This window comes from Petromyzon marinus, chromosome 46 (assembly GCF_048934315.1).
Source record: "Petromyzon marinus isolate PM22_M1 ecotype Great Lakes invasive population chromosome 46, UKy_Petmar_22M1.pri1.0, whole genome shotgun sequence".
NCBI classification, from domain to species: Eukaryota; Metazoa; Chordata; class Hyperoartia; order Petromyzontiformes; family Petromyzontidae; genus Petromyzon; species Petromyzon marinus.
The window spans coordinates 16,156,750-16,170,252 of NC_133712.1; the positions used below are offsets into that span (position 1 = coordinate 16,156,750).

The 13,503-nt window shown below is 41.5% G+C and overlaps 1 protein-coding gene across 1 annotated transcript in view; it reads left to right on the forward strand.

Moving 5' to 3' along the window:
• The first annotated feature begins 315 nt into the window (after nucleotides 1-315).
• TRAIP (TRAF interacting protein) overlaps nucleotides 316-13,503 on the forward strand; it is a 63,888-nt gene continuing 50,700 nt past the window's right edge. The window contains exons 1-3 of the mRNA XM_076074260.1: nucleotides 316-522; nucleotides 5,380-5,514; nucleotides 9,042-9,099. Of these exons, the coding sequence (XP_075930375.1) occupies nucleotides 5,417-5,514; nucleotides 9,042-9,099 (156 nt within the window). The 5' untranslated portion in view covers nucleotides 316-522; nucleotides 5,380-5,416. The remainder of the gene's footprint in view (nucleotides 523-5,379; nucleotides 5,515-9,041; nucleotides 9,100-13,503) is intronic.

Genomic DNA, 13,503 nt, shown 5'->3' on the forward strand with positions numbered 1-13,503 from the left:
CTGAGACGTTCATTTCAGTGTTCGGTGTCATCCCGGCAGGATCTGACAACTCGGTACGCTCGAAACAATCTGGAGTTTGGGCTCGACCATGCCACACCACAACACACGATCCGGGGGGTGTAAATAATAATATTGGATTTGATAAACATCTAAACATTTATTTTCCAGAGCTACGTATTCTCGAGTACATTTGTCAACTATTAACATACGACGGGCAATGGTTTTTAGTGTAGCCGTATATATGTGTGCATTTAAAAAAAAAGTAAAATTTACATGTTTAAATGTTTCCCCCCCCCCCGGCCCCAGGAGTTGAGTTGGTTTGGCCCGGCGTGACGACATCTCCAGTGGCGGCGCAGGGAGCGCGTGTTTGACTGTCGTGCCTCCACCTCAGTTTCTCTCTCGCCTGTCCGCGCGAAACCCTCGGGCCACGGACAGAGACCGGGGCAAACCCAGGCACTCTGGACACCCCCCGTGCATCACGCCGTCGACGTCTGCGTCCTCCACGTTGCAACGCGAATCAAAGTAAGGTAGACTTTGAGAAAGGAGACGCAAGCCTCTTGTGAGTTAAGCCTGCGGCCTACGCGAAACAGGCTTCAGCTTTTTACTCTCGCCCGTTGTGAAACGTTAGTTCGGTTTTACGTAATCTACTCGTCTCCCCTTGCACTCCAGTACACTCTTGTACTAAACTACCAACATTGCAACTCGATTAGCCGTTGTCCAAGGCACTGCTGGGTGAATGAACCAAGTCCATGCAAACACTTCGCCACCTCCGTGTGCGCTGCAGCCTGTTGCACTATAAAGTTGCTGCGTGCACTGTGACCATGTCAAGCCATAGCAACGCGGAGTGTATAAGTGTTCGTTAGAGCACAGGCAACAGTGAATTAACACGATTTTACACGCGCGACTCTCATGGAATCACTGGGTCTCGCCACGATAACGTGGAGTGTGCACGACTGGCCTCGGCAGTTGGAGCCCCCCCCCCCGCCCATATCACCGGGAATGAACCGAGATCGTCAAAATCACGGAAGCTAATCGCCGGGCTCGATCCCGTTGATAGTTGCTTGGATGGGCGACCACCTAAATCCTTCGAAGGCTGCTGCTGCTACGGAGTCCAATGCGGTGGGCAGGAGACGCCAATGCAGCAGCATCTGCTATTGTACTTATTTAGTTGCACCTCGTAATGGGTCTCACGTCCATGCCACCACCACCACCACCTTCGGCAAACCCGCACCGACCGGCTTGGTGAAGTTTGGTTAAATAACCCCCAACCCCCGTAACCCGCACGACGTAGAGAGTGCCTCAGCCAGCAGTGGATTGACTAAAGGGCTGTACGTGTATAATACATAATGTGTGCTGACATCGCGCAAGGCGTGTCACGTACGGAGTGGGATTGCCGTGTGATTTAAAATTAGTTTTAACAGCGTGCAAGATTTGCTGTCACATTCACGTACAAAGCGTTACTATGCTATTCGCCTTTTGGCGTCATCTGGTCCAACACCAGTGGAGACTAGGCTCTAAGAAAAGCCGTCTCGGGTGTGGACCAATCAAATTCAAGGACAGTGCATATTATTATCAGAGTTGTCTCTTTTGTTTGCATTTTGACTGCTTGTGTTGTGGTTATTGCAAACATGATGCCTTGAATAAAGGTGTCAGTTTTTGTGCCAGTTAAAAGGGTAAAACCTATTACTACCACTATGCTATTCTTGCGAATGATGGCAATGTGCTCAAGGAGCTAAATGTCAACAACGTCCAGGTCTGCTAGCCACGAGGAGAGGGCTTCAGGAGAGCGAGAGTTCGTGTAGTTTTGCAATTCCTCCGTTGACAGGGCGCAGACTACAGCGGTTTAACTGTATGGTCCGTAGTTTGTGCCACCGATGAGAAGATGTGCTTATTAATAATTACGTTAAGATATGGAACACGAATCCAAGAGGACAATTATGCAGTTATAGTTTAGAATTGTATCCTGCAAGTGTGCAAACTATTATAAATGTCACGAGCAATGGGTGTAGATCATGAATCGAGAGCCCTGGTTCCAATCCAGGCAATTGTTAGCGATTAAACCGGAGCCTCGAGTGTAGTTAGTTGATGGTCTCTGCTTAGTCACCAATTACTACATACAAACGATCACAGTGCATTTCTTTTTTCTGCACTGAAAATGTTAATATCATTTTGACGGTCATAGGAGAATTTACTGTCAGTGGTTGGAAATTGTTACCCTCATTTACGTGGAAACAGCGGTTTATGTGAAGGGATCAAGAGTATTTTTTTCCAGAGATCACGTTCCTGGACCGCTCAATAACGAAAGGTTGCGTTACTCTGCGAGCTATCTGAATGGGTACTTTATCACATGACATGGAAAACACAATCAGGATAAAATTGGGTAACATTACACTATTTTTTATGAAATAAATGTGATCATATTGGGGGATATAATGTCCCTGTTTTAGTCGTGGGTCCTGTGAATTTTGTCACATTTTAAAGGTGATCTTTACAAACAACGTTCACCTCCTAAACTTGTCATGTCCTCTTCTTTGGTTCTTTCGGTAAAGTCACGTAGAATGAGAATAAAATAATAAAATAAAACAATAAAATTCTCACGACGTTTCGGCCACAACACAAGTGGCCTTCTTCAGGTGAAAGGAACAACCTGTCTGGACGACAGAGCTACAGTTCATTGTAGCTCTGTCGTCCCGAAACGTCGTGAGAATTTTATTGTTTTATTTTATTCTCATTCTACGTGACTTTACCGAAAGAACCAAAGAAGATGAATCCTTGCAGTCACGGAAGCTTTAAATCGAAATTGTCATGTCCTATTATTAATCTAATGCTCGATAAGGCCATTCCCCTGCTGATGCCTCTTTCACTGATCTATAAGTAGGCGCAATCCATCTCCCACATTCCCTCTTATTTTATTTCTCCATTTGTCTTTCCCTGTCCCTAGCCGATCACCATTATGTCACCAGTTTGGCTGTTTGTTCCCTTCTTATATAATGGATGGCCCTGCTAAGAGTTCGAAGGTATTAAGTGTAATGTTTTTAATTTAGACTGCTGTTTCATGCAGTGTTTCCCATCTGCAATTTCATTATGTTCAGGATGCATCAGTACATTATAAGACATTTTATCGGTCATTTAATTGTAGTGTATGAGTAAAACACTTAATGCAGGTGGCATTGTTGTGTTGCAGAGTGCTTTGACTTGACTTCACTTGGTAATGATTGAAAATCTTGGTCAGGAGTCCACTGCCCATAATTTTTCCACGGTCGATAAAATGCATACAGTACCGTTTTGTTGAGATGGCAGTGGTGGGTTTCCATTGGATCAACTGGCACCCCACTTTAGCAATGTGGAATTTTAATCACTGGCCTCATGAGTGCCAGTCGAAGCTTTGAATATAATGAAATAAATAAAAATGTATATATCATGATGCCATAACAAGAAGAGTGCTTGCATATGAATGCCAGAACATTATGGATTCTATTTTAAAAGTTTGATCACAACTTAATGTATTCCAGAAAATGGCAATGTTTCAACTTACAATTTAAATGCTGGTCACAGTGTGTGCAGTACAAAAAAATAACCATCTTCAAACACATGGCGTAAACAGATAAAATTCAGAACTTTTAATGTACACTTTTCACTTGCATAATGTCTGGCATTTCACATTGAATTTGGCTCACAGATTGTGAATATGCTTTTATTGAGATATAGTGGATAATTGAAACAAATATGAAATATCCCATTACATACTAGTCCTTGTGCAAGTTTAAGGCCAGGTGCAAATGCAATTGTCATTTTTTGCATTGCAGTACTGTATGCATATCAATGTACAGTATTTTTTGGGGGGATTTATTTTTTTATATATAGATGTCCAATTTAAATTTAATACTGCACAGTAAAGCCTCTAATCGGTAAGCCAGTTTGTCAGGTTAGACTCATTGTAATGTTCTGACCTGCCCCGACTTGAAATCTGTGAAAAAGAGCTTTATAGCTCATAAGATTCCTCCACTATAAACAAACATGCAGATTTTGATTCTGGTTGAACTAAGAAGCTCTCATTGGCGACAAATTAATCCTTAATTTGCATACACTGAAATGTTGACCTCTGCTTCATTGTGTCGTTGATGGTAAGTGGCTTGGATTAAACTGTAGAGCTAATGTTCTTTCATAGTGTTCTTAAACAGTAAACATTTCATTGTGCATATTTAGTCATTTGTTTTTACCTCATTACTTGTTAATAAGATGTGTAAATGTAATTTAGCTGGAATAATTGCTCATTGTTATATGCAGTATTCTGGACATCCCACAGCTTTGAGAGGTTTCACTATAGTTAGGTTTAGTATCACTTCCAAATACCAAGCAAGCTCTAGGCACAAAACAATTACGATTGTAATAATAGGGGTTTTCCCCTTTTTCCTGGCAACAAAACTGAAACCTTTTATAAGGATTCATGTCTGCTTTAACCACAATACCTGCAGTACAAATGCAAACAAAAAACATACTATGATAATATATGCATTGTCCTTTAAACTGATTGGTCCACACCAAGGTACGGCTTTCTTTTGAGCCTCGACCCAATTGGTGCTCGACCAGATGACGCCAAAATGCGTTACACAGCTCAAAGACAATGCACTATCAAAGTTATGAGGGCTTGGGGTGAGCATCTACATCACTAGACTTCCTTTGCCAGTACCAAATATATAATAATAGGGTTTAATGATTGTGTTAATCCAATGAGGGTAATCGTGAACATATGGACACATCCTTTGATTTGATGCTGTGTTCTCTCCTATTCTAATTGTATAGTATAATTTCCACATTCAGCTCATGTTAACCACACTCTCGATAGGAACTACCATTATCCACCACCAAAAATGTTATACTAATTTTCTTTAAACCAAAGGGATATCGGGTCGAGTTTGACCCATGGCTGCGATTATAACTGAGGCAGATGCTAACCACAGCGCCATCAGTCCAAATAATGTATAATTTAAATGCAGTTATAAACATAGTAACTTTCCCCATGGTACTTTAGATCTTCCTTGCAAATAACAACTCTTCCAAGAGTGGTTTCACCCCGTAAAATAAAAGAGATGTATTAATTGATATGTACGAGTGAAATCATAATTTAGCAATATGCACAATGATACTAACCAGCGGTATGTAAACCCTGTTCCTGGGCATCTCCTAGGTCCATGCAACCTTGAACGGTCACTTGGTACTGTGTGTGTGTGTGAAAATCAACAAAGGCTAGACAAAAGATGGCTGAGGTTGGTGCTGGACACATGTGCTGTTATAGACTTAGTAGGTGCTGAATAACAACACTTGCCAGAACAATTGACTAAATGAAGGCTCTTTGTATGTTTGTGTGTTTGTGTGCAGACAAGGCATTGGAAAAGGAGCTGGGAGAGGAGTCACAATGCCCGTCCGAGCTCAGTGTACCATCTGTTCTGACCTTTTTGATAACAAAAGCAACATATCGGCCATTCTTTGCGGACACACATTCCATGAAGAGTGGTATGTGCCTACATTACATTACAGCACTATTCATACGTATAGGTGGGATCATCTTTAAAAACATTAACACAAATGTCAATTTCTGGCTCTTGAGTAATTATTCATTGGTTTTTTCGGTAAAGTCACGTATAAATTTTGATTTAAAGCTTTCGTGACTGTAGTAATTCATATTCTTAGCTCTTTCGGTAAAGTCACGTTAAAGGGAAACAAAATAATAAAATATATAAAACAATAAAAAATTCTCACGACGTTTCGACCATAACACAAACGGTCATCATCACCGGTCATCATCACCGTTTGTGTTATGGTCGAAACGTCGTGAGAATTTGTTATTGTTTTATATATATTTTATTATTTTATTGTTTCCCTTTTACGTGACTTTACCGAAAGAGCTAAGAATATAAACAAGTCACGTATGTAGGAATACCATAACACATTAAAACAAATCAATCACGACGTTTCGACCGCAACACAAGCGATCTTCATCAGGCGTAAGAAACAAATCACGGAGGTAAATACAACAAGAAGATGAGAGACGAGAATTGAACACACCTAAGGAAAAAAAACATGTGATACACAACCAGTCAGGTCAACAACACAGTTAGACACTTGCCTGGCGGACCACGAATTTCATAAGAGTGTTAAATTTCGTGTTCAACCACTGGATTGAATATACCAGCATAGACAGAGTGAACAAATACGAGGTACAAGTCAGAAATACATATACAGAAACACCAAGAGGCAAGGACGGACAGAGAAGTAAGGTCGGATGAAACGGAAGCCTTAAATAAGAAGTGAAGGCGGGGGGAGGGGCCAGAGAGAAAGGGCGGGGCAGGAGGAATCACGTGCTGCTACTCAGCAGAGGCGGGGGGGGGGAGGAGCACGTAAGGGGCACACCACGTTTAGGACAGAATTGTAAAGGTAACTTCCCCGTAGAAGTGTGTTAATAAAGAGTTAAAGCTTTCGTGACTGCATAAATTACTCATTGGTTTTTTCGGTAAAGTCACCTATGTAGGAATACCATAAAATTATATTAAAACAAATCAATCACGACGTTTCGACCGCAACACAAGCGATCTTCATCAGGTGTAAAAAAACAAATAGCGAAGGAGCATATAGAGCGACACCAACGCAACACGTAGAGAGCGTTAGACTTACACGGAGGTAAAAACAACAAGAAGATGAGAGACGAGAATTCAACAAACCTAAGAAAAAATTATGTGATGCAAAACCAGTCAGGCCAACAACACAGAGTTAGACACTTGCCTGGTGGACCACGAATTTCATAAGAGTGCTAAATTTCGTGTTCATCTTCTGGATTGAACATACCAGCATAGAGAGAGTGAATAAATACGAGGTACAAGTCAGCAGAAATACATATAGAGGGACACCAAGAGGCAAGGAGAGGACAGACGGACAGAGAAGCAAGGAAAAAGAAAAAGGGCCAGACAGAGGCCTTAAATAAGAAGTAGAGGTGAGGGGGAAGGGCCGGAGAGAGAGGGCACGGCAGCAGAGGCGGGGGAGGTGTGCTTACTCCTGCCCCGCCCTTTCTCTCTGGCCCCTCCCTCCACCTTCACTTCTTATTTAAGGCTTCCGTTTCATCTGACCTTACTTCTCTGTCCGTCCTTGCCTCTTGGTGTCTCTGTATATGTATTTCTGACTTGTACCTCGTATTTGTTCACTCTGTCTATGCTGGTATATTCAATCCAGTGGTTGAACACGAAATTTAACACTCTTATGAAATTCGTGGTCCGCCAGGTGAGTGTCTAACTGTGTTGTTGACCTGACTGGTTGTGTATCACGTGTTTTTTCCTTAGGTGTGTTGAATTCTCGTCTCTCATCTTCTTGTTGTATTTACCGCCGTGATTTGTTTCTTACGCCTGATGAAGATCGCTTGTGTTGCGGTCGAAACGTCGTGATTGATTTGTTTTAATATAATGTTATGGTATTCCTACATACGTGACTTTACCGAAAAAAAACAATGAGTAATTTATGCAGTCACGAAAGCTTTAATTCTTTATTATTTCTTGAGTAATTCCTGTCGACTTTTTAAGCTATTGATGTTGCTGGATTATTCACAGGGTTAATGTTTTTTAGCAAAGCACTGTGTGCCATCATGACTCGGATTAAGGGTTCAAGATCTAAATACTTTGAATGTGTATGAAATAAAATAAAATGATCAGTTTCGGTGTTATGCTTCTCGAGCAAAGGTTAGTTATTGTGTAACGTTAGTGTAAAACTGATTTAAGGATATTCACAGACAACAATTAACCTTTGGGTCCATAGTTTTGCTCACTGGGAGAAATTGAGTAAGAATCTTAAAGAGCAATGAAGGTGGACAAAAGGAACAGTATATAACGTTATATTATTCTGACTTGTCCTCCTCACTTCTTCACAAAATGGGCCTCAGGTGTAACATTGTTTTGTTTTATCTCACTTTTCACGGGAAATGAAAAATGCTCAATATGGCTTTGGAGGCTCATGGGGTTAACTTATGTCCATATCAGAGATACTGAACCAGCACTGCTGAGACTTGGGCTTTGAGTCCTGGGCTCCCAATGGAAATACGTTTTTCATGCGTATTGAGTTGATGGTCTCCACCTGGTCAACCACTGATTGCAGCGAAAAATAATGATAATCTTCGGAGCATAACACCGAGGGATGCGTCTTATCCGGCTCAGTGGTGGGGTATTTAGAGTTGCTCGACTCAAAATTGGGAGCCTGAAAGTAATATCCCACGTGGGGTTTGACCCAAGCCCATCAGCTCTCCAGGGACCATAAATTAAAATACTATTTTGTGGGAAGTCAACAGTGGTGCTATGGACAGAATGGACTTTGCCATACAAGTGTTGAATGGCTGTCCGTGGCTCAGGGCAGTCGGTGCTTATGAATACTGCCCAGTTGAGCAAGGAGACACTGACTTGATTTAAAATGTACAATTAATAAACACTTTAATTGGCGAAAGGGTGTACATGTATGGCTTCGCCTATTTCCTTGTGTATGGATAATGCTTCGTATATATGTTTTACTTACTGTTGAACTATAATCAAATTAAACTGTGAATTTAAAATCAAATTGCAAATGTCATAGGACTTTGTGATGAAGACTCGTCACATCACAATGATTATAGCTTTTTTTGTCACCATTAAAGTTTAATTTCATCTGTATCACACATTCTTGAGACAGCTGTGTAGAACGCAAGACATTTTCATTCTTTGTCTGGGACTGGAGCCAAAAATCATCTTTTGGGCATAATTTAATGATTACATTAGGTTCTCTCCGAGGGGTTTTAGAGAAAATTGTGAAAGGTCATACTGCGCATGTACATTAGAATGGTGTAATAATGATAATAGTATCACCCCCTTACAGAAATAGCCTTACACTGTTCACTTTCAGAAAAGGTCAGGAGGACAATGGTTATTCTACATGCTTTTGCCGGGTGGCAACTGTTTCTGTATAAAGTGCAAGACGTATGAATAACATGTTTTCTGACACGTGTCTCTCTCTTTTAAAAAAAAACAAAATAGTTTGACGCACTGGCTGCAGACTGCTGCCCGCAAAACATGCCCACAGTGCCGCGTCAGCGTAAGTATTTCTTGCCTCTTCCAGATTTCTCCGCGTGAAAATATGTCAGTTTAACACGTAGGCTTTCGCGACCAATATTATTCATAATAAAGGTTTTTGGGTTAGATCGCGTTATTTATAAATGTGTCGTAACCCTCCACCACCCGACACGGCCAATCGGCAAAAAAGTGTCACGTTGACAAAAGACAATTGGTTCTCTACTTTAGCCCACCGGTGTGTTGAAGAGTGAATCCACAACATTTACAGTTTGAATACGACGTTTCGCTGGTAATTACATCCAGCATCATCGGGCAATTCGCCAGACTGGTAAAGCCCTCACTTGCTCCCGGTCTTAAATAGAGCAGCAGGGTGACGTCATCATTTAACTCATTCAGGTGCAGTAATTATATAATCGATTGGTAATCAGTCAATGGTTATGATTAGTACTGAGTTGTTAGTTGTAATATGTGTTATTGTGATTATATGCTACGTTAGTAATCTGTAAATTAGTATGTGTTTCCCCTATAAGGAATTGTAATGTATTATTTAATAGTATGCTTCCAAGCCGCACTAAGCCTATAGCTATCAGAGCGATTAAAGTAATTTCTGTTTCTCTCAATTTCAATGGATTCTCTAATTAGTCTTTGCCAGTAATCATTAGTTTTACACAACACTTCAACGTTATCAAAATCAATTGAGTGTCCTTGTTGAAGCATGTTCTGCCTCTGCCGACAGTTGTGTTTGAGATAATTTAATATTTATTTGGTGTTCTTTTAGTCTTATGCTGATGTTACGTCCTGTCTGTCCAATATAGCATCTACCACAAACAATTCATCCGATATACACCTTCTGTTGATAATTTAGGTAATTCGTCTTTAGTGCAAGATACTAGTTTTTTAATTTTTTGTACTTTACCAAATCTAATTGTAATCTTTTGCTTTTGCAAAACACGGGATAATTGGTCAGTTACTCCTGAGATATATGGAATTTTAATTGTTTTAACAATCTGATCGCTTTCAGCAGTGTTGCATTGCGATCGTGATTTGGCATTCAGTGCTCTGTTAGTGCTCTGTTAATTTGAAAATATGTATTACCCCATGGCAGGTTACTCAACCAACGCCTCCTGAGAGAGTTGGTAACAAGCCCGAAGCTTGGATGGGCATAGATTGGCCATCCTAGCTGAGACGCTTGCATTAATAGATTATAGTTTTTCGGGCCGTTTTGAAGTGGTAGGCCTCGTGTGGCTGCTGGCCTTTGGAAATTAAGTCAGGGGTCATAGCCGGTGCTACAGCATCCTCATTTGAAATACAGTACAGCAAGTCCTCGCTTAACTAAATGGGGCTGCCGCATGAACCGTATTTGCACTGAGCGAGAGTAATTTTTGTCGAAAGGTAATAATGAGAGAGTGAAAAAGATAAGGGAGTGATATGACACTGCGCACACAAAGATGCCGGAACAAAGAGTGCGGATGAGTAGGGGACGCCATGTATCACAGCGCTCACCAGTGCAGTACCAGCTCCCAGCATCACCCAACGATGCTGCCACTCCCTATGCCGCTCATAAAAGTAGTCCCTGACGCGCTAGACTTCTGGCGCCATCGCGGGCACGGTACACTTTAAGCGAAAACGTTCCATTTAAGAAAAAAACGCGTTAAGGCGAAGACGCGTAGTGTAAGCGCGCGTTCATCGAGGATTTACGGCACTAAAATAGTCACTCCATGCCTGGACTTGTACTGCAGCATTCTTTATTGTTTACCAATGGCGGCGTGATCTTCACTAATTATGATGTGTTTCAGGACACGTCCTAATTACTTAGATCATGATGGTGTGGAATCCAATTGTGAGTGCTGCATCCGTGGCACGTGATTTATACTGGCTCCTATCAAAACGCCATCTTTCAGCAGCCCTTAGTACTCGGCATACGTCAAGAACACAACAGCCCATCTGTCAGAATGCAGGCTGTAATTTCTGCTGTTAATAATGAAGAGGACAGTCAATTATGTGGTTTATATGGTTATCCTGAACATCCGCGTACTAGAGTTTATGGAACATCTGTGAATTTTAAAGCATGAATTATAATAAATGCTGAGGTGGCTGGGTACCTTAGGGGCTTCATGTCAGAGCACTAACTCAGCACCTCTGAGAACTTGGGTTTGAACCCAGGGGTCGGTCACCTGATATTTAACTGGGGTCTTCAGTAGTAATTTGTCACATCCCGGCCAACAATAGCTGTGCAAAACAATACTACATTGGTTTTAACACGTATAAAATATGGGTGATTCTGGTGATTTCTGGGTCATATCAGGGATTGCCACTAGATAGCATGCTATAACCCTGTTATCATTTCATTTAGGCAAATTCAAATTTCAACTTGGGTATTGCCCATAAAATAATTCTGGCTCATACAGGAGTCACCCATGTTAGAATTTCGAGATTCAAAGATGATTTCTGAAAGAATCGTCCGCTAGTAATCACTTAGTTAAATATTCATCCATGGTGCATGCTGCTGTGCAGATGCATTATTTCCAAGAGGGGAGCCTCTTTTGTGATCATATCACAAATCCAAGTCTCAAACGATATGCTTACTAAATTTAATATCCTAATAATAGGTATCTCAGAAAAGAGTCACGAAGTACCCATGCTTTAATGAGCATTCTGTGATACGTTTCACTGTTGACAGCCCTGAGCCAGTGATAGAAAATACACAGTTGTCTGGTAGGAGTCAGTCTTTCCAGAATGTAAGCAGTATGCTATTCGTCAACTAAAACAGATTGGCTTAATCTGAAACAAGAAAGGGGATTGCTTATAGAGCTGAAAATAGATGTAAAAATTAAATCGATTGTAATATATGAATAGGCTCATCCATTTAGCATCGGTAACGTGAGTGCTGCTTTCATACTTTATATGTGCAAGTAAAAATCGGCCAACGTTTATTTAAGCTCGGAGCTCATCATACTTTTGGGCCGTCTAAAGTGAGCACCATTTGGTAAGGCTGCATCAATGAGAACGAATTCAACAGTGGCTGTACTGTGCAGAAACTGATACCACAGCAATGTAGAATTCCCACTTATGGCTCGGCGCTACCAATTGAGATGAGCGCCACCCATTGCTTGTTTGAACATGGATGTTTTTTTTATGTTGCATAAAATGCCTCCATAATGGTTGAACATTGTGTAAAAAATATATTGATTCCCCCCCACCCCCCGATTGTGCTATAAATGTCAAATGTTGAACAAAGCACTTTTTCCCCCCATTAAGGATAACCCCCTGCAGACCTCAGAGAAACACATCTTGGCAGGGAACCGCTTCAGAATGAGACACCATGGGGGCCTGTCCCAGTGTATCTCAATGAATCGCGGTTACCTGCAGGCCCAGACCAAGGTCACAAGTGTAACCGTGACATTATTTACTTGTGACGTTAACCAAAATGAAAACGCATCATTTTTTTTAACCATCTTTTCTTACCAGCACATCATCAAATAAACACGAGCAGGTTGGTTCGTTGACACGCAACACCGTTGAATATCACACGTGGATCATTTTTATGGCTTTGCCCTTATCCAACACAAGAGTATTATTATGAGATTGATGGCCCCTTATCCAAAGCCTTTGGGGCACTGCTGTCACCCATCTACCCACCAACTCCTGAGTTTTGATTCTCTGTCGGCCCACAGGTAATGGCCTTCACTGGGTGTAGTGTAATGAGGGCCTGACTGACAGTGCTCACTGGGGTGTTATTCCATGACTGAGCTCATGGCGACGGTGAGCAGTGGGGGAAATCCTTGAACTTATACCAAATTATATCCTGTAGAAATGAGCGCTATCTGTGGGCTGTTGTGTCTCGCTGAATAGAAACATGCGGGCCTGATCACCTGCGCTGTGCGCAAGATACAGGGAAAGCTTTTGAGTGTGTTGTGGTGGCACGCGCTTATAAACAGGTGCTTTGGTGGCACGGTGGTAGGTGGCTCATGAAGAGAACATCAAGTGCTGTGGCACTTCAAACTTTTTTGTATTGTGTCAGACATTCTGTAGCGCAGTTCTCCTGAAAATGTTGCCTTCATTAAGGATTTCCAAGCTATCCAAGTTATATTCTATTTACATGATCTTTTGTTGATCCTTGGAGAAATTCAGGTGTTTGAAGTTGAGCTCTGGGTCTAATTAGATGCTAGCTAAGCTGCCCGAAGCTTCCAGCTGCCTTTCGTAATGATTTTTTTTTAAACAAAGTATTTGTTTACACTGCACGAGCACAAATATCCAACGACTCAACGCATTCATAATTAACACTGGTCTTAATAAGAAAGATATATATAAACAGGTGACGTGTCAAGGCAATGGCCCTTCCAGTGATTAAAGAGGCCAGAGACGAGAATGACAGGTGCTGACAGGTGCCATCACATGCCCAAATCTGCCGGTGCTCTGGCCAGCA